This window comes from Gavia stellata, chromosome 4 (assembly GCF_030936135.1).
Source record: "Gavia stellata isolate bGavSte3 chromosome 4, bGavSte3.hap2, whole genome shotgun sequence".
NCBI classification, from domain to species: Eukaryota; Metazoa; Chordata; class Aves; order Gaviiformes; family Gaviidae; genus Gavia; species Gavia stellata.
In genome coordinates this window covers 54132489-54157206 of record NC_082597.1, presented here as the reverse complement: position 1 = coordinate 54157206, position 24718 = coordinate 54132489, and the positions used below count along the sequence as shown (strand labels likewise).

The 24718-nt window shown below is 44.6% G+C and overlaps 1 protein-coding gene across 1 annotated transcript in view; it reads right to left on the bottom strand.

The window, feature by feature from the left end:
- Nucleotides 1-113: 113 nt before the first annotated feature.
- UTP20 (UTP20 small subunit processome component) overlaps nucleotides 114-24718 on the bottom strand; it is a 65964-nt gene continuing 41359 nt past the window's right edge. The window contains exons 38-62 of the mRNA XM_059816308.1: nucleotides 23730-23867; nucleotides 22323-22462; nucleotides 21734-21813; nucleotides 20618-20904; nucleotides 19952-20091; nucleotides 19315-19471; nucleotides 18413-18511; nucleotides 17638-17805; nucleotides 16753-16919; nucleotides 15676-15817; nucleotides 15262-15378; nucleotides 14251-14421; nucleotides 13333-13461; nucleotides 12702-12812; nucleotides 11839-11918; nucleotides 11014-11083; nucleotides 9804-9986; nucleotides 8734-8865; nucleotides 7106-7238; nucleotides 5811-6010; nucleotides 5380-5451; nucleotides 4350-4622; nucleotides 2963-3089; nucleotides 851-996; nucleotides 114-468 (exon numbers count right to left, since the gene is read on the bottom strand). Of these exons, the coding sequence (XP_059672291.1) occupies nucleotides 313-468; nucleotides 851-996; nucleotides 2963-3089; nucleotides 4350-4622; nucleotides 5380-5451; nucleotides 5811-6010; nucleotides 7106-7238; nucleotides 8734-8865; nucleotides 9804-9986; nucleotides 11014-11083; nucleotides 11839-11918; nucleotides 12702-12812; nucleotides 13333-13461; nucleotides 14251-14421; nucleotides 15262-15378; nucleotides 15676-15817; nucleotides 16753-16919; nucleotides 17638-17805; nucleotides 18413-18511; nucleotides 19315-19471; nucleotides 19952-20091; nucleotides 20618-20904; nucleotides 21734-21813; nucleotides 22323-22462; nucleotides 23730-23867 (3618 nt within the window). The 3' untranslated portion in view covers nucleotides 114-312. The remainder of the gene's footprint in view (nucleotides 469-850; nucleotides 997-2962; nucleotides 3090-4349; nucleotides 4623-5379; nucleotides 5452-5810; nucleotides 6011-7105; nucleotides 7239-8733; nucleotides 8866-9803; nucleotides 9987-11013; nucleotides 11084-11838; nucleotides 11919-12701; nucleotides 12813-13332; nucleotides 13462-14250; nucleotides 14422-15261; nucleotides 15379-15675; nucleotides 15818-16752; nucleotides 16920-17637; nucleotides 17806-18412; nucleotides 18512-19314; nucleotides 19472-19951; nucleotides 20092-20617; nucleotides 20905-21733; nucleotides 21814-22322; nucleotides 22463-23729; nucleotides 23868-24718) is intronic.

Below are 24718 nucleotides of genomic sequence, written 5' to 3'. Positions count from 1 at the left end.
CTCTCCAGGAGCTATTATGTTCACAGGCATGAATGCAGTCATCACATAAACCAATCTTTTAGAAATGAAGTAAGATTTAATATAAAAAATCATGGTGGTTATCCATTCAACTGTACATGCTCTGGTAAATATACAGGTTTGGAAAAAATTGAAAAGCTTTTATTTAAGATCCTAGATGATTAAGAGGATGTGAAAAAATATGAATAAATACAACTGAAATATGTAAATACTTTTTTTAAAAAACAGCAATTAGTTCTTCAGCTTGAAATTACTTTTTATAAATTAATCCTCCAGGAGAGAACAAAAGCTTTTTCATTCCACCATTGCTAAATCTTTCAGTGCTTGACTTCGACGTCTCTTCGCCTTGTAGGTAGGGTGCAAGAATTCTGTTTTTCTCTTCCTGGTTACCGCTTTATTCTTATGTCTCTTCAGCTTCCTCCTTGCAGCAATGTCGGGGTTTGCTACAGTCTAGTGAAAAAACAAAACGTTTGTTTAGTTACAACTAACAACTGTCTCTGTAAACATCAGGTACTTCCTAAGAAACTGGTGACTGGTAAGACAATGCACGGGTTTTCGTAGGCTCCTCAGAACTGAGGGTATTCTGGCTGCTCTGTCCAGGTTTACCACTGTTCTTCAGCTAAGCGAGAAAGCACAGCATCCCTGTCAGGCAGAAGCTGCGCAAGAGGCTGATCTTAAATAGTTTCTTGTGAAGGTTCAGAAATGAAACAATCATTAACTGTGCCAATTCAGGATGAAGTTGCTCTTCAAACTCACCTTCCCCATCAGCTCTTGAGCCTTTAGGAAAACCCTATTTCTTTTTCCTGGAAGAGAAAACAGAATCAACCCTTACCTGCAAAGCCCTCTGCTTTTTCCTCATCGCTCTTTTCTGATTAGCCTGTTTCTGCACAGAAGAAAAGGCAAGCGAAAAAGCCTCCAGTCCAACTAACTTCTTGAGCAGTTCTATGATTTCTTGGGAAAGGTTCTTCAGTGTTGGATCTAATAAAACAAAATTAACTTGCTTAATCTTTTCAGCATATGGAATGAAAGCTAAGAGCACAGTAAGGATTCCCCTTTCTTTACTAAAGACCAACTGTACTGATTCATCTTGCCCAATATACCATAGAGACCAGAGTAAAAACGCTTGTGAAATCTGCTGGTTCTTCACCAGCTTTCCCAGAGGACCACAAGTGGCACTTCACACAGGCAAACAAAAAATAATACTTCTGAGAAGCAAAAGTTTTTTTCAGAATGATAATGGCATCTCAGAGGTTAAGAGTGGTTTCCCATACACAGCCACCAGGGCTCTTTCAGAATAGGCTTTGTTGGAAATAGAGGCGATTCCAGCTCAGCACGCTTTATCAGCCAGCATCTCTGTCCAGTACGCACAATAAGGGCTGGCTTAATACTAACTAGTGATCCTAACCATTAACTATAATCACTGAAAAAAAAAAAAAGATACTAGGGGAAAAAAAGGCTACAGAGAGATGCTAAGGGAAAACTGAGAGCAGGGCAAACGTTTCCTGCAGTCTTCCAACAGATCCCTCTTACAAGCACTTGTACAGCCTCCAGAGAAGCTTGTGTAAGCTGCTTGCCTGCACAACATCCTTCAGTGACAAGTTCCCTGGGTCTACACCCCCATCTGTGGAAAACCACTTCTGCAGTTCTGAAAAATCATTTGAAGGCCCCTGGTTCTCGTGCTGGCAGAGAAAGCAAAAAGTTGATCTTTATCCACCCACGATACTGTCAATCTCTACCATATCTTTTCCAAGTCTCCTACTTGCTTAGCATAAAAAAAAAAAAAATGGTAGCCAAAGCAGCTGTTTCCTACCTAGAACACTGTTACTACCCTCCTCCCCTCCTCCAAGTTTTTTCAGTTCTTCTGTATCCTTTCTGAGATGTGGGGACCCAGTGCTGCACACTGAATTTTCATGGCATATACAAACCACAGATTTAGAGTACTATAACTTTTTTAGTTTGTTGTCTGTTCTTTTCCTGACATTGATTTTTGCTTGACTTGACTTAACACATTTCCATGAACTATCTAAACAGCTGTGACTTGCTCTTAAGCCAAGTCTCTCATGTTAAATGGGAAGTTTGTTTGCCTTTCCCCCACCAGGCATGACTTCTTAAGATCTTTTAAATGTGGATCTCCAGGGAGAAACAAGTGGTGTTAACTCGGGTAGTATCAAGCAGGACAGAGTGACCTGGATTCTTTCAGGAGAAAGGGAGAAGTTCTGTGCACAGTTCAATAGGTGTACACCTGCCTGCACACACTGTGTGCTGCATTGCTGCAGCAGACAGCTCTCTGTGCCTGCAAAGGTTACTTTCTTTCAGTCACTGTGCACACATGGCACATGCTAAAGGTCATTTTCTCTATTTCAAAAGGGGGAGCTTGGGGAAAACATCAAGCAACCACCAAACTGTCGATTCCAACTTACACAGTCCCTTGCTCTACAGTAACACAAGCTGCCATAAAACACACCCTCTTTTACATTAAATCTGAAACACAGTTTTAACCACAGGGCATGGATCTTCATGCCCCTAAGCCTCACAGCAGATAGAACTGTGGCAATTAAAAAATAATGGCACTTAGCAACAGCCTTGTTCTGGCCTACGACCCACGCTCTTTTCCTCTCCTCAGCAAGAACTCCATTAGTCTTGCCACTATGAGTCCACCCTTGATTACTACACTTTTCCACTACATCACATGCTCAAGCTTTACCCACTTGCATGTAGGAGCCTGCGTAACTTTAGTCCAGTCTGTTTTCTTTGTCAACATGTAGATTTCTGTTAGAGCTGTCAAATACTCTCCTTTCCTGGTATTTTGGTTAGACTGTAAGTAAGTGAAATTCACTGCTTATGGCATCTATGCCTCAACAAAAGGAATGACAGGTGGTGTCTGTGCTGAGGCAGAGTTCTGACACTTTCCTCTTTGCTAGTCTTTGTCAGAGAAATCACTTACCTTGCTCTGCATAGGTGCTGTTCAGCTCCCTGTACAGGGGGGTGAGAATTGTTGGAAGGTATGGCTTGATCCTGTCTTTCCCCAGATCCACTGAAATTGCTCCCAGGAACTTAAAGATGCAGCTTCTCTGAAAATGAGCGTGTGAGACATGAAGTAAGGAAGGTTGGAAGGAAACTACCTAACTGAACTGCTGCAAGAGGGCTGCGCATCAACTGTTCTATACACAGAGCCTTGTTACAGACATCCGAGTCAGAAACTCACTGCTGTTACAAGGTCTTACTGCAGCCAAGTACAGCCTTTAGATGAGACACAACCCCAAGGGATCCTGTAGACATGTAAGCTGTGACTTCACCGGGTTGGCAGCTGTTAACACTTTGAACAGACTTGTTCTCACTGTCCTGTACTGAGGCAGCTGCAGACATCAAAGCTCAGCCTCTGTAACCATACACCATGGAGAACCACAGTGCTTTTCCAGATGCTCTCCCACACCCTCCCCTTCTCCTAACAAGTAACTCCACACTGCCATTCCCCTGCCTGCATAAACCTAGCACTCTCGGGCTTTCAAAGGCAGTGCTCTGTCCCCTTCAGCTTGGTGCCTTTGGCCTTCCCACACTTTCACCACCACACACAAAGGCTGGAAGCAACAGCAAGGAGAAGCAGACTTGCACAAGCCTCTCCTGAGAATCCCGAACTGAAATCACATACACAGAATCACACAGAATTGCTACGGTTGGAAAAGACCTGTAAGATCATCCAGTCCAACCATCAACCCAACACCACCATGCCCATTAAACCATGTCCCACAATGCCACCTCCACATGTTCCTTGAACACCTCCAGGGATGGTGACTCTACCACTTTCCTGAGCAGCCTGTTCCAGTGTTTCACCACTCTCTCAGTAAAGAAATTTTTCCTGATATCCAGCCTGAACCTCCCCTGGCACAATTTGAGGCCATTTCCCCTTGTCCTGTTGCTAGTCACTAGGGAGAACAGACCAACACCCACCTCTCTGCAACCCCCTTTCAGGTAATTGTAGAGAGCGATAAGGTCTCCCCTCAGCCTTCTTTTCTGCAGACTGAACAACCCCAGCTCCCTCCACCGCTCCTCATAAGACTTGTGCTCCAGACCCCTCACCAGCTTTGTTGCCCTTCTCTGGACACGCTCCAGCACCTCAATGTCCTTCTTGTAATGAGGGGCCCAAAACTGAACACAGTATTCAAGGTGCGGCCTCACCAGTGCTTGTTGTTTCTTTGGCACCTACTAATCCTCGCTTCAGCACCAGCTCCCTGCACCCTCTACAGCTGGTCCCCTGGAAGCAAAGAGCCAGAGCAACACTGCTGTGCAAGTGTCTACCACATCAAAAGCATCTGATCTAACCCTGTTCTTACCTTTAAAGGGATCTTAGGGGAATATGCTGCTTCTCGCTTTGCCATGAGAGAGAGCTTCTTCATTAACCATAGCAGTGTGGCTGGCTGGCCTTTCTCTTCCGTGTCTTCTCTTCCTCCCTTTCCCTGAGCAGAAATGTCTTTCTCTTCCTCATTTTCTGAGGCCTCCTGCTCTTCCACTTCACAGCCAAGTTCTCCTTCAGCCTCTTTACCTTCTTCTAAGGCAGGGGCTAGCAAGTAAACAACTTTTGCCACAAAAAGCAAATTCTTTATAACCTGAAGTGTAAAACAGAGTAGTCAGTCACTGTGGGTTCCCCCAGTGTCAGCACCAGCAGTGCCCAGGGTATTTAAGAGCCAAGGCTAGATCTGAAAGAGGAACTGGCTAACCCAGAAGGCTGTAAGGGGTCACCCCCTGCATGTGCCCCTAACGTGAAGGCCCACCTCAATATAATCCTGCAGTTTGGGAGAGTCCCCATGAGCTATCATGCCATTTGGGCTCCAGCACCCCCTGAGGCAGGGCTGCTCCTTTTGTCTTCCCCACCTCTAGCAGTCCCTGGCTCTCCACAAGGAAATCTCTGACCAGGTTCACAGTGGAGTCAGACCTTCAAGCAACAGCATAAAAGCTGGACTAAACTCTCCCAGCAAACAGCCAAGGCTCCAGTGCAGCTGCAGGGAACCAGCACCAGAGATCTGGATGCCTGCTCCATGATCTGGCTGCCCAGCCTGCTCCAGTCTGGGCTGCAGAGCCAGCCTCTCCCTGACAGAAGGGACCCCAGTCCTGCCCTGCAATGGTCCCGACCACCCCTCAGCCCTTCCAGCAGGCTAACACCACAAGGGGGACTTTTCTGGGCCCCTCTGAGACATGCACCTGCTCAGATGCCCTCAGCACAGAGCAGCTGGCCCTGCACTGTGTATCTGCCCTGAGCCACCACCAGCCATCAGCACTGCTGTCCTGACTAGGACGTAACACTCCCTCACAGGCCAGGGCCTGCTCTGCGCCCTTCTGCAGCCCCGGACCTTCTCCTGCTCTTACCTGCTCTCCCAGAGACAGGTCCAGGAACTTGGACTGCAGCTGATGGCAGAATGCAAACACGAGTTCCTTCATCTGGAGAGAGGAAAAAGGAGAAGGAAATTACTCCATGAAAGGGAGCCAGTAGCAGAAACTCAAAGCAGTGTTTTGCAGTCACCAAAGGCAGTTCCCAGGGGAGGCCAAGGGATTGGCTCAGCACAACTTCTGCCTGCATCTTGCAGCTGAGAGAGGAATCTTTGTGCTGCTGAGAATAACACCCAGAGAAGCCCCCTCCCAGCAGCAGAGGCACCTCCTCAAATGCTTTAAGTGATCAGGATTAGGCAGCAGATGAGCAACTAAAAGAGAAATGCGCATGCCAAACTATAACACTATTTTTATGTTCCAGCCAGGGAATGGGCACGGGCGGGGGGAAGGAGCAGTACAGACATCATTACCTTTTTGTCCAGTTCAGCAGTCAGGAAGACTGTGGATGCAGACAGCTCTGCTGATGTCTTTTTCCTCTTCCCTGCCTTTCTTTCCCTCCACTTGCTGACAAGATCTTCTGGCTTGTAAGATGCAAACAACAAGCCAAAGATCTCAGTAGCTGTCAGCCAGACCCAGCTGTGAGGATACCATAGGTGAGACTGGACATGACCTGGGGGAAAGAAAACCTCTTTCAGCACAGGAGCTGGTCCAGTGAGAGCAGAAGAACCACCAGGTCCCTCCAAGAATTACCACAGCACATGCTACAATAAAAAGGTGAAGCAACTCTCCAACCAAAGCAGAGAGCAGCAAAAAGCTACAGGTAGCCAAATGTCCCCATGGTGACCAGGTGTTCTTGAATGCACCTGCAGCACTTCCAAACATCCAAAGATGGGGCCATTGCTGGAAAGTGATGGCAACTGGGCAGGAAAAGTGGGCACGGCACAAAAAGGCATTTGCTCCAATCCTGGCTGACAAGTCATGTTTCTGCAGCAACTATGGTCCCCTCAGGGACTTAGTGCCACAGCTCATCTGCCCGTTACGTCTGAGGACTGGCTACTGTGAGACTCGGGTGAGCTGGCCCTGCTGCAGATGGTCAGATCAAACCCCTGGATGGAGGCTGAGGATACTTCAGAGAAGAGATGGAGTTGCCCTCTTGTCTTGCCTCTGTCCAAGCTCCACATCACCAAGCAGTCCAGGATTTACAAGGGTTATCTCCTATCTCACTAAAGGCACCTGGCAGGCTAAACTCTTTGAAGACATTAACCAGCCAGATCCAGGCCTTCTGATAGCAGCAAATGAAGCAATTAAAAACAAGGCAACAAAATGCCAATAAGCCAGCCTGACATTGTACAATCTCACTCATAGGGAAACTGCTTGAATCAAATAACTTCCAGGCCTCAACACACAGTACTTGCAGCACTGTTACCATGTGTCATCGCTTGCTGGCTGGTATGTATGATCTTATCAAGAAAATCTCATCTTCCCAAGAGAACTGAACGTTTTCATCCAAGAGGATGTAATTATGGCCAAACATGCAATAGTTTGCAACTGTTTGCTCTTGGGATAATAGAAAATGCTTCCCAGCAACTGAGACAGAAGGCATCTTGTTTTCATCAACCATGTAACCTTTTCCATTAACATCTCTTTCACTGCCCAGTAACAGATGTGTATTAGCATTTTGCAGCATGTGAGCTTTGTACGACAAAGATCACTTGTTTTATTAGGGTGTGAAAAAACATGTCACTCAAAGAATCTTGGTACTTACCCCAGATATTACTCACAACATCACTGTTCTTGGTTAATTGAATCAAGTTGCACTCTGTGATTAGCTTTGTTACCAGCACAAGAAAGCTGAATAGCAGCCTATCTGCAGCCTTCTCCTCCTCCTCTTCAGTTATCTAATAAAATCAGCAAGTCAAGAAAGATGCTTATGAGAACCTGAAGACAGTACTTATTTATACTACTAGATAAATTTCAGATCAACCCTGCAAAGAAACAGAAGACTGACTTGTACCCAATTCCCAAAACAAACAGAAGAGAAGCAGCTCCACTAAAGCATTTCCTCTGGAGACTGAACCTCTTCAGGAGATTCTTACTAGAATCATTCTTCTTGTTATTTTATACAGACGTTACTATAACAAACTGTTATGTTTCCAAATGCAAGCAATTACACAAATTGTGTATCATTTATGTCTATACATGTATTTGGCTCTAATAATGAGAATCAAATGAGCACAAGCTGAGCACAGATTTGCCTGTGTCACCTGGCAAGCCCCAAGTTGTTATGACAACACTGTGTGCACTGTGTTTTACTAAATCGCCTTCAGGTCCTCACCCTGCCTGCAATCACCAGCTGGCTTGATATAACTAGTAAGTGCTTTACCTACATGTTGCAGCAGCGGGGTTGATTACACTGAATTTCTCCTCACTGCAGGTATTTTATTTTCATCTCTCGCCAATTTACATATCCCAAGGTTCTTCTCTCTTGTTCAGCATGTTGCCCTTGCACATAGTAACATACATGGCCACTCCCCAGGTGCAGTGACTGGGATCCCTTTGGGATTATTACATGCCAAGCAGAATCTGAGGCAGCTTTGTTATTCTGAGTTAATCATGTGCAGTAAAAAGATTTTCCATAAAACAAAACCATGGTCTGAAGTACAGGAAGGGAACTCCTTTGAAAGTTAAAGCTGTAGATAACACTGAACAAAGCAGGCAGTCACAAGCGATGCACTCCTGACCTTCCACACTTACACAAATCTCTGCAGCAAGCAGACACATTTCCCAGTTAAACGGATGTTGTCAGTGTGATTGTCAGCCTGTTTTCCAACTAAACAGATTCCAACCGATCCCACTGCTACCTGTGCACCCTGCCATTCTTTCTGGTGGTGGTTTCTATAACTCTGCTTTAAACAAAAAAAAAAAGTACCTCCTCCTCCTGCCACTGCAGGGAAGACCAGCAGCAGGGAAAACTACCTCGACGTACATACTGCTACATGCTGTCAACCCACCACGTCATACAGGTAAAAACTGGAAGCCTGAGACTTGAGGGCTGTCTCAAGAACCCCTTCCACCCACACAGATCTTGATAGAGGCTGGGGCAAGGAGCAATACATCTGCTGGTTACACAGTATGGCTGCGGGCTCAGGCCAGGTGGCTTTTCAAAGTTCCTTTGCCCCCTGTGCTGTGACACGTGACATCAGGTTTGGGCTTACAGACAAAAAATATGGTTCTAGGTCAGTGAGGTCCCCTTCAGAACAAATGCACGTGTTTCATGTCTTTCCTCAGTCCCAAACAGTAGGTCCAACTGTTACATCTCTCCTACACTTCTTACTTTTTTAAATTTTCTTAATCCTCTTTTCCCAAGCCTCACACATGGGAAAAACTACTTACCTCTTCAAATTTAATTGGGTTGATTTCTTTTTCAATCAAGGTGAGGACAGCTTCAAGCCGCCGTTCAAACATTACTCCCTCCACTTCAACAAACAAACCACACGCCTGGGCAGCCAACCTCCTGTGTGAGCTCTGCCAACAGAAGGAATACACCCCTTGTTACTTCTTGATAATCAAATCCTGCAGCTCCCATGTGCAGGAGCTGGTAGCAAACCCTTATTTTTGCCTGTAGCAACAGCATCTTAAGAGAAGCTGGTTTTTAGAGCACTACTGAAAAAGGAGATGCTGCCAGCTAGGGACAAAAGCGCCTGGCAGCACAAGTCATCCCTGGAAACACACCCTAAAACCAAATGCCGAAAGGCCTTTTCCAGCCCAGTTCCCAGCTGCAAAGCTCTGGGAGCTACTTTGCACTCTTTGATTCTTCACAACACAACAGGTGGCTCACAGCTATAAACCAGAACTGAATATATTAGAGATGAAAAGGATGAAGTGTTGAAGAACACTTACTCCACTAGTGTAGAGGGACAGAACCTGAGTCCAGTTTGAGAATAACTAAACACCCATGCACCCAGATCAAAATGGGAGATCTGTAAGACCAAGTTTGCCACCTTCCAGCTGCTGGTAACAGAATGAAGCAAGTCTGAGCTAAAGACAGCACAAAAAGCCAATTACTGGCATCAGAAGAGCTTTTTGCTCAAACCTTTAACCTGAGCAAAGACTACACCTGGTGAAATACCTGAACCAAACAAGGAATTGTTAGAAAGCAGCGCAATGCAGCTGGGAAGTCTGTAGGCTGACCTACAGCATCAGCAGTTCCTTACATTTGTGCAGCTTTATGAAGCTATACCATTTCTTGCTCTTCTTACTAGCAAGAGCTATGGCACTGAGCACAGCTTTAACGAGCTTTTATTCTAATCTGAGTCTTGCCCATACTCCTTTCCTAAAACTACTAAATCAGGTACAGCTGAACCCACCAACCCACCAGACCTAGTACTAGCAATCGTTCACTTGCATTAATCTTACTCAGCCCCCAGAGTTCAGACGTGGTCAGTGAAAAGACCAAAGAATACCTTCTTGCTGTGAAACCACTCTGTGACCAGAGAAAACATCAGATCTTGTTTTTCATTGTTTATCTTACTGAGGAGCGATTTACATGTCAAAGCCGCCATCTTTTTGCATTTGGCAGAGTCATCATTTATCATCATCATACAAAGAGAGAGAAAAAACAGTCCACAGTATTTGTGAAGGAGATCCTAGAAAGAGACAACCATTAGTGAACCACACATCCCCAAGGGGCTTCTGGCATTCAAAGGGGCAAAGAGGGGTATTTGTTGCACCGCATACAGGAACAATGTCAGCCCTGAGTGGGGTCCACTCAAGGTAGGATGGGATGATCCAGTTGTTGGAGCACACAAGGAGTATACAGCTGCCCCAGCCCTGCTCTGACTTGCTAACATGTCCCTGGGACAGCAATGTGAGTGTCAGACCTTAAAGGGCATTTTCATGCCCAACTCTCACTGAAACAGGCTTAAGTCCCTCAGCACTGCAGCAATCAGCCCAAAGGTCCTTCTCTCAGAGATAGCAGCTCTTTGCTACTTTACAGAATTGCCGGGAACCAAGTTGAGATACTACATCTAATCAGGCAGTGGTGAAGCACAGCTTACTGTGCAGAATTTCTCTTCCTTCCTCCCAAATTCTTGCTTGATTGCACTTCGCTCAGTCTCCTGAATGCTCAGTCAAGCTCCAGCTGCAGAGCTTTAAGGCAGCTTAGCATTTTGTGTATGTTATGCTGCACAGATGCATGGTTATTTTTTAGGTTCCATTTTGGTCCATCCCACTAAGAAGCCCTCCCTCTCCAGTCAAGCCAACAAAACAGATATGGTACATCACACACCAGTTCAGTCAACAACATCCCTCATGAATGTTGAAAAAACCCACAATGAGAAAACTCTAGACTTCACTTTCTATTCACACCCCATTTCCTAAACTGGTTGTATTTCTTCCTGACATAAATCACCATCAAGTTTGGATAAACTCCCAGCTGACAGAACTTTATTTTACTTGCAGCACTGAGCACTGAGATAAAGTACTGCAGACTTTCCAGCATGTCATTTCTCTTTTGGAGCAAAGCCAGGTTCTTTGGAGATAAGTGAACATTCTGCTCATGATAAGCGATAACAGGAACTACCAAGTGCTCCCAAAATAAACTGCTCTGAAAACGCTGTTATTGCAAGCTGCAGTAACTGCTTGATTCTTGGAACACCAAGGGATGCTTGTTACCTGTGGGAACATGTCAAGGAGGTACGCAATCATCTCCAGTGCAGATTCCCTTCCAGTTTCATACTCGTACCTGTGAGGAAACGATTAATGGTTAGGGCTGGGTTAATACTCTAGAAAGTTGCTAATAATTTACAAGAATAGCCAATGCCAGAAACACACACTGACAGGGATCTTTCTACAACAGCTATCAGACCTGGTCTGATACTTAGGAGAAGAGAAGCAACAGGCCCATTGGCTCCATCTCCCAGAGAACAGGCACAGAGAGAGAAACAGGTGAAAAAGGACTTCAGCCAACTTAAGTCAGCATAGAGACACTTGTGCTATGGTGCTGGAGGACATGGTAAACTACTGTCACCTTGAGCAAGGGAGGGGTCATGCTCAGAAGGAGATTTCAGGCTCAGAAGGAGATTTCAGGCACACTGCTGCTGCTGAATTGGTGCAGTTGATCTCAACTGTGCCTGCAACTGCAGTTGAGACCATTGCCATGGGACAGCAGTCATACAAATGGTCCTTCCTTATTCTTTCTGGATTTTCCAGTTCACCTGGTTCACAACCAGTGGAGCTGGTTAACCACTACGCAAACAACAGAACCTTTGTTTACGAAGAGATAAAGAACAACAAAACCAGCTGTGAAACAGGGACTAGAAAAAGGGCTTGCTTTATCAAACAGCCCATCTCTGAAAAAGGGAAGTAGTTCAGAGGTAGGAAAATCAAGACTTCAGCCAAACCCTCCCCTTCTCATGAGCAGCCCTTTAGGTGGCCACTAAAGTCATATTTAGGCAACAAGGTTCTGTTCTGACAGAGATGTCAGGAATATAAACTCACTCTAGTTGTGCGAGCACGAAATCCAAATTGGGTTTCAGCTTGTCACCAAGGGGGTAGTCCAGAATATATTTTAAGTAAATCTGGAAAGAAAAAACAACACCACAGAGAGGTGTTACAAGAAACACTCAGAAAAGCTTGTAAAAAGGTTATGAAGAAAATCTAGTGATGGAGCAGCAAGTTTAAGAGAATCATCCCTTTCAATCCGTTCCTATTACAGCAGAGGCCAACAATTGCTGTCAAGCTCTGTGCCCAGAACAGGATCTGCAGGCATTTGACAACTGCCAGATCAGTCTTTAAAGCATTACTGTGATTTGCGCAGGCTTCTGTTACGAGAGATTCTGCATCCTTCAAAATTCATCCTGTAACTATGGCAATGCACTATTTGGTTATGCACAGCTCCTGCTGCATCTGTACCCCAACGCTTGAAATGAAGCAACTAATTCTGCCTTTTGATTGCTTTTAGCTTGGAAAAAATGACAAATTAGTGGGAAGGAATCATGGATTTGTGGCAAATTCTCTTCTGCTGGGATTCAAAAAAAGGGCAAGGCTCTTAGTTACATGGCCCCAAAAGCCTCCAAAGGGGGGACTGTGTCACTGCTGCTGAGCAGCTCTCTGAAGGTATGCCATGGCAAGCAGTCTCTCACCATAGGCAAGCAGTCTGCAATTCTGCAGTGCATCAGTCACAAGAACTAAAGCCAGCCAGATAACAAGGGGAACAAGGATTAGTAAGAAGGAGAAATGGGATTATGGGTTCAGCAGGGCTAAGGCACATGTCTGTGAGAGCTGGGATGGCCACACTAAGTCCTCTAGCCTGTTAGACAGCTCTAAGTAAAGTAAGATAAGAGGCTTTCTGTTCTACCAACCTGCCTGCACTGGACTCGGACCGGCTCACTCTGACCTGTGATGGCTAGCTGGGCAATCTTCTGCAGCACATCATCAATTTCAGGGACAATCAGCTTCCTGGATAAAATAGCCTAAAAAAGTGAAAGCACAGCTGAAGTCATGTCATTTTGCTTGCTCAGTGTGAAATGCAGTACTGTAACCTGGGACTACACTGGTCTCAGGTGGTACATTAACACTGACTTCTGCACATCTTCAAACACAGCCAGAGTAACTTAAAAAAAAAAAAGGGGGGGGGGGGGATAAAAAAGGGTGGCTTACAAATCCATATCTATTACTTTTGGAGGACACAAAATAGTCTAATGATTACGGATGTCGATACTTTAGCAAAAATATCTTCAGACCCAAATACATCCTCATATAAATAAAAAAACCCATAAAAAATAAAAATGGGAGGATGCATAAAACAGCCTCCCAAACAATTCTGAAGAGTGACTACAAGTCAAACAGAAAAGCTTTGCTGCTTCCTGCCCTCCCAACAGAGAGCCTTAACAGCCTGTTCCTTATGTGAGATCACACAGCCTTTCACCAAGAGGTAGAATCACTGCCATTCCAGTGGCTCACAGAACCCATATGCCTGTTGCACAGAAATACCTTGAGAAGGCCAAAGGCAGTGGCTTGGCGTGATGAATCATAAATGTCTTCTTCAGCAAAACCAAGCAACACCTGGAGCTGTTTGCTTGTTATCTGACTCTCTGCATTCTTCACAAGTATTGTTACACACTACAAAATCAAATCGCACATTGTCAATACACATGCAATGCCATAAAACATAATTCCGCACCAAAGCCCCTGTTTATACCACTTAGGTTTGAAAAGACAAACTGCTGCTCTGAAACATGTAGCTAACACTGTTCTCATCACATTTTGCTTTCAGCTGGCAATTCTGAGACAAAAACTGAACACAAGCAAATACACAAATTCAGACCAGTCCTTGAAATGAGTGGGGATGCTCACAGACATGAACCATGATGCAGGAATACAGCCAGGAAGAGAGGAGAATTCTTCTGGCATTGACATTCAGCATGAATTACTCTTAACTTTCCCTTATGATCATAAAGCTGTAATTAATTCAGCAATGCATTTAGAAGACATCTACAGGAAGACACTGCACACCGTAAGAGTAGTTACTACTATTAATTGCCTTCTTCCCTTGTCTCACTTCAGCTGCAAGGGTTCATTCTAATTAATCATGTTAAAAGCAAGCTATTCAAGTACAAAACTGATGCCTCTCAAAACACAGGGTGGTAACAAGATACCATTATAAGGAAGAAAGAAGGCAAATATGCTTCTATAAAAACACTTCTTCAGATCCAAGCTGTGCATTTCTGGGGGGTAACTTTCTTTAAGTTTTCACTTAGGAAGGAATCAGCAAGGCCACATTTCCCTCGCCACCTTGCAGTCTCCAGACTATCTCTCCAGGGACAGCTGCAGGAGGGATCTGCAGTTGGAAGAGTCTCATTCTACAAAGTTAATCCTAAAGTAGAAAAGAGCAAGCTGGGTCTGACTTACTTTGAAACAGCTCACAACCAGGTGGAAATTCTGGCCTTTGGCTATTCCTGTCTTGGCAAATTCTTTCAGCAAGAGGAAAAGCTGCTTGATCAGTGGCTCCAGATTCGTACTCACAGAAGGCAAAGGGAACTTTAAAATCCATACCAAGGACTGCAGAGCACCAGTTATCACCTGTAAGAAAGAGCCAAAGGACAACATATGGGTACAATGACACTGACAGAACACTTTTCTCACTGTTACAGACACAGGGCAGGCTATCTGCAACTGTGGTAAAAGGTAATTAGCTAACAAAATCAACCTCTTTCAACCCATTCATATGTAATACAAAAGGCTTCTCAGTTCTAAAAAGACTATCTGCCACTCCCTAATTCTCTAACTTTGATTTTACTAGGTAAAGACATTAACACTGTGCTGATTCAGCAGATGGCAGGAACTTTTTCTGATGCAGAGGTGCCTTCAAGGCATAGAAGTTGTTCTGCCAAAAACCCAAGTCATCCGAAAGTCCTGCTCCCGGTATCTGACAGCATATGAGGCATGGCTTCCATCCCTGGGAGACTCAAGGTTTAACAGATTCACCTCCTCGGCTCACTCAAACCCAAAGCTGTCCAAAAAGGAGGCTGTTTGTGGTGCTGGAAATAGACATTAGAGTTGGATCAAAAGAAACCATGGTTGTGACAACACCACTCCCAGCAGCTACAGGACCTCAAGAACCTCCTCATAGATAGCCTAAAAAGTCTGCAAAGTCCTTGTATAAACATGCTCCAGGAGGACTTTTCCATACTTGAACATGCAGCACTAGGGGCAGAGCATTCAGTCCTCCATCAGCCACAATCCTTCCTCCTCCTTGGGATGTCATGTCCTTAAACAACTTAAAGTGCACACATATGAAATCAGGTTTGAAAACTGGATGGCTTTCTCTTCCCTCGCAGATCAACGGCAAGATGACATTTGTGGGCAGGACCCTTCTTAGTAGAACAGACAGAATAGACAGACTCCAGCTCAGAACTGTACCTTGACATCCATAGATTTCAGGCAGTCTATAAGCAGCTGAACAAAAGGGTCTAACATTTCCAAAACATGCTCCTCAGAAGAATTTACTTTGGACCTCTTCAGGCTCATGTGCAGCAGCTGGCGTAGAAAACACAGGACATTTATCTCAAAGCCAGGCTGGGACTCAAATAAGTCGAGTAAAGTCCCACATTGTTTCAGGTTATAGTAGAACTTATGCCATATCCCATTCAAGTATCTGCAACAGGCTGAGCACTTTTTATAGCTCTCTAAGAGGCACCACTGGAGTTACCACATGCAAAATAAAGTTAAGACTAGTGGCTGTGTTGTTAATATAATATTATCCAGAATACCTTCCTTTGGATACTCTTAACAAAAATCTTGATTGCAGAGCTTTGTATCTGAGGAGATCCTTACCCGAAGTCCTGAATCAACCAAGATATACGTGTTAGTCCTGCTGCTGACATGTGCTTTCTGCCCTCCTCTCGTGGGAGTGGGCTGGAGTAGTAGGCAGCTCTCTGGTTGCAGCCGAGGATCTGGAGGAGGGGCAACTTTTTTTCTGAAAAGCAGTGTATGGCAAAGGAGAATATTCAGATTTCAACCCTCACCACAACAAGCTCACTGTTAGGAGTGAAGAGAGCTAGACTGTGCTCAGCTGCTACCCACACAGCAAGCAAAAGCAGGTCACAAACAGAACACAGTGAAATAAAATGAACTTGAGAGCAGCATGACAGAAGGGACTCTCAGAGTCTGAGAACAGTATCACTATTACGAAGATAACAAATGCACACTGGTTTGCATAAAATCCCCACTTTTTTCTTCTCAGTGGACAGACAAACTTCGGCAGTTCCTTCAAGCAAATATACCTCCTGCCACTGCCCACTGCACTTCATTTAGTGATACCTACTTCAGTTTCTGATGGCTTATAAAACTGCTCTAAGAAGTCTGCAAACAGCTGTCAGATCCTAGAGCAAGCTGGCCTATGTAACACAGGAAATGCAAGACACCAAGACTCAGCTCTGAGCAGTGACACCACCAGATGGATATGAAATCTGATGGTTCTCCCTGACTTCTGCACCAGCACCAAAGTGATAAAGTGACAGCCCACAGTTTCTCTTGTTCCTGTCCCCATGAAAATGTCCAGGACCCCAAACAGCTCTTATATGGCAGTTAGTAGCTTACTTCCAAACACTGCCTCATGTCCCTTCATCCAGACACCCAAATGCATATACCAGCTTAGCAGACTGTGAAAAAGCCTTACTGAAGGCTCTGAGCACTTTCAAGAGTAGACTCCCATGAGTTTAGCAAGCGCTCATTCCCAAGCTTTCTCCTTGCCCTCTGACTGCCCAAATAATTCACTTACATTGAAAACAAAAGGCAAACAAAAGCAAGGAAACCCCCATACATTTGATCAGTTAGATTTGAGAGCTGCCATTTCTGCAAGCAAACCTCCCAACCAATAACAGACCATCTGGATAACATCCTGGAACTCACTTAGCCTTCTCAGTGAGCAGAGGCAAGTTTTCACTGATGAGACCATGACTGAGGAGGAGGAGGGATTCTGCGTTCATATCTGAATTGAAGATCAGCCCTGCCATGATGTGACGCAGCGCCTCATGCACCTTCCGGACTATCTTCAAGCTTGTGGTGCTCTCCAGAATCTGCAAAGGCACAACTATGAGAGTCAGGAGGGCAACATGAGGGCAATGATCTGCCATCTGTATTCAGAAATCATGGGAAAAGCCAGAGCAATTCCTCCCTCATCACCTGCTGCTATAAGACCCCAGCTCTCTACATGAACAGCATCCCATTGCCTCAGCTCTGCCCCAACATCCCTCCCCTTTCTCTCTAGCCTCTTCTCAGACTCCAGCCAGTTCACTTATCACCACCAGGACACTCCAGAGCTCATAAGCAAACCAGGGCTCCATTTCTGTGTGAGGTTTCACCCTACTAAGAAAAAAAATGCATCACTGAAAAGGCAATTATTGCACATGGACAGAACCCGAACATATTTTGGTGACATTTCCTTCATGCGCAAAAGATCAAACCACAGAGCAGCCTTGCAGGACTTTGGAGCTCAAGAGTAAATGGCATTAACAAGAGTTGGCAGAGGGAGAGGGCATGGAGAACTCATAGTGGGATGTTTCCTCTCTAGCAGGGGGAAGCTTCACAGAACACCATTTCCTGCCCTGGGCATCAATAGTAAAGTCTCATTTTATGAGCTGGGTGCATACTGCCTTTCAAAATTAAAATGGAAAGCCAAAGCAGGATTATATAGGAAATGTCACAGTAGCCACCTGGAAGCTCTAGAGTTTCTTTTAGACCATACAGAATTGAGAGCGCTCAGAGTTAAGAAAGACCCTGGCTGACTTTTCTTACCTCTTTCAGTGGCAGAATAAGTTTTGTCACCTGGCCCTTTCCTATGAACTTTCCAAGAATTTCATAAGAATCGTAACTCTTGTTCTTGCGTGCTTCCATGACCTTAGAGACAATTCCCTTCACTTCCTTCTCTTCAGCTACGTTCCCAAACAACTCTCGGTTGAAAATCTTTGGAAATCAGGCAAGAGAAGTGAATGAGAGGAGCAGAAAAGCAGAGACTAATTCCTCCAGTAGCAGCAGAACAACACTACTTTTCCCCACTCACAAACAATTCTCCAGGTTTCCCACAAATCAGGTCTACCTTTCCTTTGTCAACGTCAACCACCCCAGTTTGAGCACACCAGATGAGGAAGATGTTCTTACACGCCTCTGTGGTGTTGTGATACAAGGAGTGGGACTCCACTCAGACCAAGGCATTCAAATGTACCCCATCTGGGTGGCCAGCTGATCTCCTGGGCTCCGTGAGTCGCATTGACTAGATGTCTGCTGACTTGCTCAGCCATTTAGAGTACAGGGAAACATAGTTAGGTATCTTAATCTTGAACCCATTCCCTTTCAGGATGCAGGGCTCAGGATACAGACCCAGAGATACTTTGCTACTCTACAAGGGGTCTGCTGATGCCTCAGTAGAAAACAGTGTCCTTCCTTTGCAGTACACACACAATCAGTCCTGTTTGCCACCAAGTCCGAGACAATCTACACAAAACCTTCTCCTCCCAGAACCTGCCCCAGGTACTTCATGATGCTCTTTCCTTAAATCTTGAGTAGCTTTTACCTCAATCAGGATATCTAAGCAGGGGTCCAAATCACCAGCACTGAGCCTGGTAGTAAGGCCCTTCAGTAACAGGTTCACAGTGAAAGTCAGCACATGGAGCTAGAGAAAAAGAGAACAGATCATGTTTCCAAACCCCTGCATAGACCTCTTTAATAATACTGGATGGGGAGACTCCCATAGCAGAGACATCACAACTCACACACTGCACTTGAACTCTCATTATAGGAAAAAAAATCACTGGGAGGATGAGAATCCATGTACTGGCAGCAGGAAGAGGACCCCCTGTCCCTCCACACACTGGCAGGAGGGTCAGAATCTCCTCTTTCCCCAGTGCTCTTACTGATATTTTCAGGCCGTGCTAATTGGCACTTCCACTGTTATAGCAGCTAGAAGCTTGTGCCATTCCACTGTGGTAATTCACATAGAAAGTTATTCTTAACCCAAACCACTGTGGAAAGAGGAAACACGAATTAATAGTCAGAGCCTTGGCTCTTGATCTAGGAAGCAAGACTTCAATAAGCATCAACACATACTGTCTGTGCAGTGTCTGTGGCAACTCACCTTAGATGATGCTTGGCCCTAATGAACTTACTGGAAAGATTCCCACTAATTTTACTGGAACCAGAAAATCATCCTTTACCTCCATACCTCAACTCTTCACTGGGAAGATGGAGATCCTCTCTTCTTCCCTGCTTAGACTCCACATTCTCTGGGTATAGACCCTCATTTGACACTTGGCATAACAAAGACTGATGTAGGCACTAGTAATAGTATTTAGTTGTATTATACCAAGCTGTTCTACCAGTGCAAAACAATTTCAGTAGCAACTTCCCTTTGGATTCTCCTCCTAACACATTAAAAAAAACCTACGGAGAGCAGAAGAAGAATAATTTCAGCATTACCTGGTACCCATGGACGAGAGCGGACTGCATCTCTTTTAAGATGTACAGAAGGTATTGCACTCCCAACACTTCCATGATTTTAGTGAGGGTGTTACGGGCGATGTCCCGGATTTCCTGAAATCTGTTCCTCAGAAATGTGCAGACTTTCAGAAGGATGCTGGAAACAGAGATAGACAGCTTAGTTCACTCCCAAACAGAGCAGAACTAATTACACTGCTAGCTAAAGAGGCTGCTTTTCAGGGCTGTTTTACAACCAGTACTGTACTCAAAGCCAGCCTCACAGAAAGGCTTTATAGTCACACACACACACCTACAGGCATTCAAGACATTTTACGGATTGTCGTGTCTTTCTGTACTCTTTTCTTACCTCACCTCTGCCACCTTTACCTCTGCACCTTGCTTCACAGCTCTGCTCTTATTTAAGGATTTACCAAGTTCCTTTCAAACTTAACTTTAAAAAGTCAAATGCTGACAGAGGGGAATGTCACTAGGAAAATGTGTTTCCAAAAAAAGTATTTAAAGACTGTTAGGATGCCCCTCTAGGATTTAGCCTTGTACATAACCACAGCTTAAGAAAGGTGCCTGTACTCATTCCCAGCACAATGAACAGCATTTAAGGAGCTCTGACAGGATTTACCTTGGCAGGTTGGCTTCCATCACTTCTTGCGGAAGACACTGCATCATCCTGACCATCGCAAAAGCTAATGGAACACGAACTACCTCGTCGTCATTCACAACACTGGATTTTACAAGCTTGTGCTCCTCGTCTCTTTTAACCTTTTAAAGACAGAGAAAGACACAACACACTTTTAATATACATAAATATAACAAACAGAGTTTTAAACAAATCCTGCTTTTTCTCAACATACCCTGAGAAGAGGCCAACAAGGCAAGTTGCTGTCCTCTGCTGACTACAGGAAAAACCTAGACAGCTGAAGGACAGGCGAGATGAATCCTTGTGTTTTCAATGCAGAAACTAAGTTGGGCGCTAGCAAGTGGCTAAGAACTCTTCAACAGGCTGCACAAAGTGAATTGTTTCACTTGTGTGGTTCAAGCCAGTTCTCAGCAGGGAAGTGAAGACACCACACCCACACTGACCAGAGGGTCTGTCAGTAATCTCAATGGCACACTAAAGGGGATGAACTCTCTTTTGTCCTTTCAGGTGGACTCTCTCCAATTGCACCTATTTTTTTTTTTTTTTTTTTAATGTGCTGCATTTCCACTGGGCTCTCTGAAGTAGCACTCCAATCCTTACAGCAGCACCACAGGCCTGCAAGCCACCCTTCAAAAGCCAACTCCTTACCTTTGCAACAATACACCTGTGCAATTTAGGCAAGATATTGACTGTAACTGTATCTTGAATGTGTTTGATCAGACACTCCAGCTCCTCTTTATTTCGGGGTAAGAAAGAAACAGGTTTGGTCACTTGCTCAGCATCTTCAGATGCCTCAGCTGCATGCTCAGGTTCTGCAGGCTCCTCAGGGAGATTCTCCCCTTTGTTTTTCTCAACGACCTCCTCTTCTCCTTCACTCTGCTCCAGCTCCATGGCTTCTTCACCCTCCACTACTGGATCACAGTCCATGGCAGCAGCTTCTGTCAAGTAATTGTCAAAAGCACAGCTAAATATAGGAGGACACAAAAATTGAGCCCTTAGAAGAGACTCTTGTGATGGCTTTGGTCTGGACAAAGCTCCTATCATCAGCGACAGTGAACAACCACTAGGCATCAGAGTTGTTTTACTGGGTAGAGAAGGTCTGGCATGCTGGTTTCTGATAATCACCCCTCAGGGCTAGGCTTAAAGCAAAGACTAGGTTGCTCTTCAGCTGAACTCCACAGACAGCTTAGCAAAGGTCAATGTGCTTGAACCTTAGAGAACTGCCATTCATTTACATTTTAGAACTTCACAAGGTGAGAGGTACTGACAAGCACAGCTGTGAGATATCCTCCTCCCTCAAAATATCTCAAAGGCTACAACATAGGTAACCACAACGGTGAAGAAGCCAAAGATACCACTTGTTCCCATGAAATAGCAGGGGAAGCAAAGCCAGGACATACAGCACCCTTGTTAGGCTGTGGATAGCAATGAGAGCAGCCAACATCAAGGATGAAAAACTCTGATGTGGCAGCAGCCACATGGGTGAGTGCAGACCTTGGAGAACCTCCCAGATTTGCATAAACCCAGCCTGGGCTGTTTTGGCTTATAGAGGCCTGGGATGGAGAGGTAACGTGGAGATGGCTCCCCCCACCTCTCCTCACTGTGTCAACACACAGGACAGTCTACATTGCTCCTGAGGAGGTAAGTCAAAACTAGCTTTCCAATATGCACATTTTAAAAAGCTGGGAGTAGCTGACCTCAAGAGTAAACCACAAAATTTCCATTAGCTGCACTTTGAGCAATTAGAGGTAGCAGAAAGCTCACCGTGGTTCTCAATGGTCACAAGCTGCTTTTCAAGTGTTTCGTAGTCAAAGTGAAAGGCTTCCAGCACTGTCTCTAATACACTGTGGAAGGAAAACACAAAGAGATCAGCTCTCCACCCAAAAAGGAGAAGCTGCATAGCCCAACAAAATGGAAAACCTTAAAAGAGCTCTTCAAAAAATTTAGTGTAAGGAGGTTTATCCTGAAATAACAACCCAGGAAATAAAAACTGGTTGCTTATCAGCTAGATGCATTCAGTGACCTAGCTCACTGTGAAACCTCACAGACAGTGGTACTGGAGCAATGGAGGTGTCCCAGGAGCAGGGACAGACTGACAGGAGCAGAAGCTGCTAATGCTGGCATGCACTCAGTGAGACACAGTGTGAGAAAGCAATGACCTGTTAACCCTTCATAGCTCAGTCATATCGAATTGCAAGGCCATGCCTACTTTCACTTGCATAAGCCCAGCTCAAAGTGGGCAATTTCTCATCCCAGGGAAGAAGTTAAAATCCACATGATGCTCCTTAAGACACTGAATTTCACCTTAGCAGTCTTCAGAGAAACCTAGAGCAACATCGCACAGAGTACCTACCTGACTCCCAGCTTTGGACTGATCTGCCCTGTTTGCAGGACATGGATGAAATGCTTCAAGTGGTATAAGTATGCTGACCACGAGAGATGTTGGCAGACAGCTCCAACAACTTCAACTGAGGCTGTTACCATATTTTCATGCTATCCAAAAGACAGAAATTCAGTTGCTGTTAGCATTCATGCCAAACATGTGTCTAAAGCATATTTTACTCAAAGCAACAAAAGCCAGAAGTAGTAATGTCTGTCTAGTGGGGGTGTTTGGTATTCAGCTCTTTTAGATCTCCTCCCAGTCACCAGGTAAAAAATAAAATAAAATCACAGCTCACCAAGCAGATCTCCAGACCCACTTTCTCCAAATATTTCTGCACACATTTAACTTTTCTCACATAACTGTATCTATGGGCTCACTTGTGGGAAGAACTAAAAACCAGTCAAGATATCTAACCACAGACACATGGCACATTGCTGGGCTATGCTGGTCAACTAGAAATACACATTGTTAACCAATTTCTGATGTGAAATAAAATGTGTTTGTTTCTTCACCAAGGTTTCAACCAATGCATTTTACCTCCCATTGGTCAAAGAGCAACTGCAGTCACACTACTGATGGGCACAGTCTCTATGGCTGCAGGTGCTGGGTCCTGTGCCTAAGCTCTAACTGTTTCAGCTTCAGAAGAGTATTTCTGACAGTAAGTGAATTAGACACTTGCTTGGTCTGACATAAGCAGGTCTGCTGTTCTCCTGATAACATGCAGGGAACTGTACAGAAGTATGAAGCCTTGCTTTTCCAAGTCACAAGTAGAAAGTCTATCCATATTGACATTACAATTAATTTCACCTCATATTTTCAATAAAATGTATGGAAAGTGACTAAACAAAATATCACCCTTCAAACTTTAATTACAAAGCTACTAACGATTTCAGAGGTTTTCAGCTGATTCCTGCAGTTCCCCCGTAACTCCAGAGAAAACAGTATTTATTCCCACCTCAATTACTAGGCACAGCCTATGTTCCCTACCACACACATTCTGCTGCCAAAGAGTGACTAATCTCACAACGGAAAGGAAGGTAACAGTTCGGAGGCAGAGGGGAAACTGATTACAAAAAAAGGCAAACAAATATAACTCCAAATAAAACAACCCCAAAACATACAAAACCCAAACCCCAAACACTTGAGATCCATCTTCGAGAAATGCGACAGGTTTAACAGATAAAGGATTAGGCCCAGACTGTATCTGCACCTTCCAAACCCTATTTCTGCCACCAAAAGAAGCACAGAGCTCTTGTCTGAAAGGGGAACACTCACTCCACAAACCTATCAGCCTTTTAAAGTGGTTAGTTTTTTAAGGAGAATGGTACAAGAAAGGTGAAAATACTCAAAATGGATGCATTCAATTTAAAAGCCTACCTTAAGCATTTTTTCATTAAAAATGGCAGTAGTAGCATAAGGCATGATGTAGTTCTGTAGGGATTTGGAAGACAGCACAAGCTTTTTTTCAGTGAGCTGCTTAGCCAGTTTCCTCAGAGCTCGTGCCCTCCTGTGGATCTGAGCCAAACATGAGAGACAGTGAATGAGGTGGCCCTTGAGTCACAGCTGGCACGAGGGAGCACATACATTTAGCAGTTCTGAAAATGCCTCAGTTTTAAGTAATGATGTAAACATATTACATTCATTTTCGAGGAAAGGCCATGCTTTTTCCTTCAGTCTCTGGGCTTTCACTAGCCTTTTGCCTCAATAAATATTCCAACTCAATGGGATATTTCACTGTGAATTCACAATCACAAGACACTGCCATCTTCAGGTATCAGACAAGGGAAGCAACTGATACAAGATGAGAAGGTCTGATAAAATTACAAGGAAAAAAAATTTAGACTCCACATATAACTACAGATGTAGCAAAGGCTCTCTCTGATGCATCTCCAAGAGCAGGACAAATGCTTTATTTTCATACGGCAACAAAAAACAGGAGACCAGGCTTTGTGCAACATCTATATTACAAAGGCCTGTGAATGAAAAGGGGATGCAGAGCCTCTAGACAGAGAGTAGCAGGGAACAGGTTGTTAAAAAGACCTGTTCCCTGCCTATGTCAGAGTGATCCTCAGGACACTGTTGCTGACTGTGGGCTGGGTCACACAGAGGTCATAACGTGGAGTTGCCTGCTCAAGATCATGAACAATCACTTACAATGAAAGCAATTCTTTTAGCTAAATTAGGAAGAGGCAAAAACCAGTGCTGCTAAATCACAGAGCCAAGAAATTTCTAGGTAGAAATATGACTTTGATTTGCAATCACCCATGTGATGATGCCCACTTTTTTTTTTTTTCTCTCCACTATCTAATGACACAGATTCAATTTCTCTATAAAGACAGCACATAGATGCTTTGGAAAACATTACC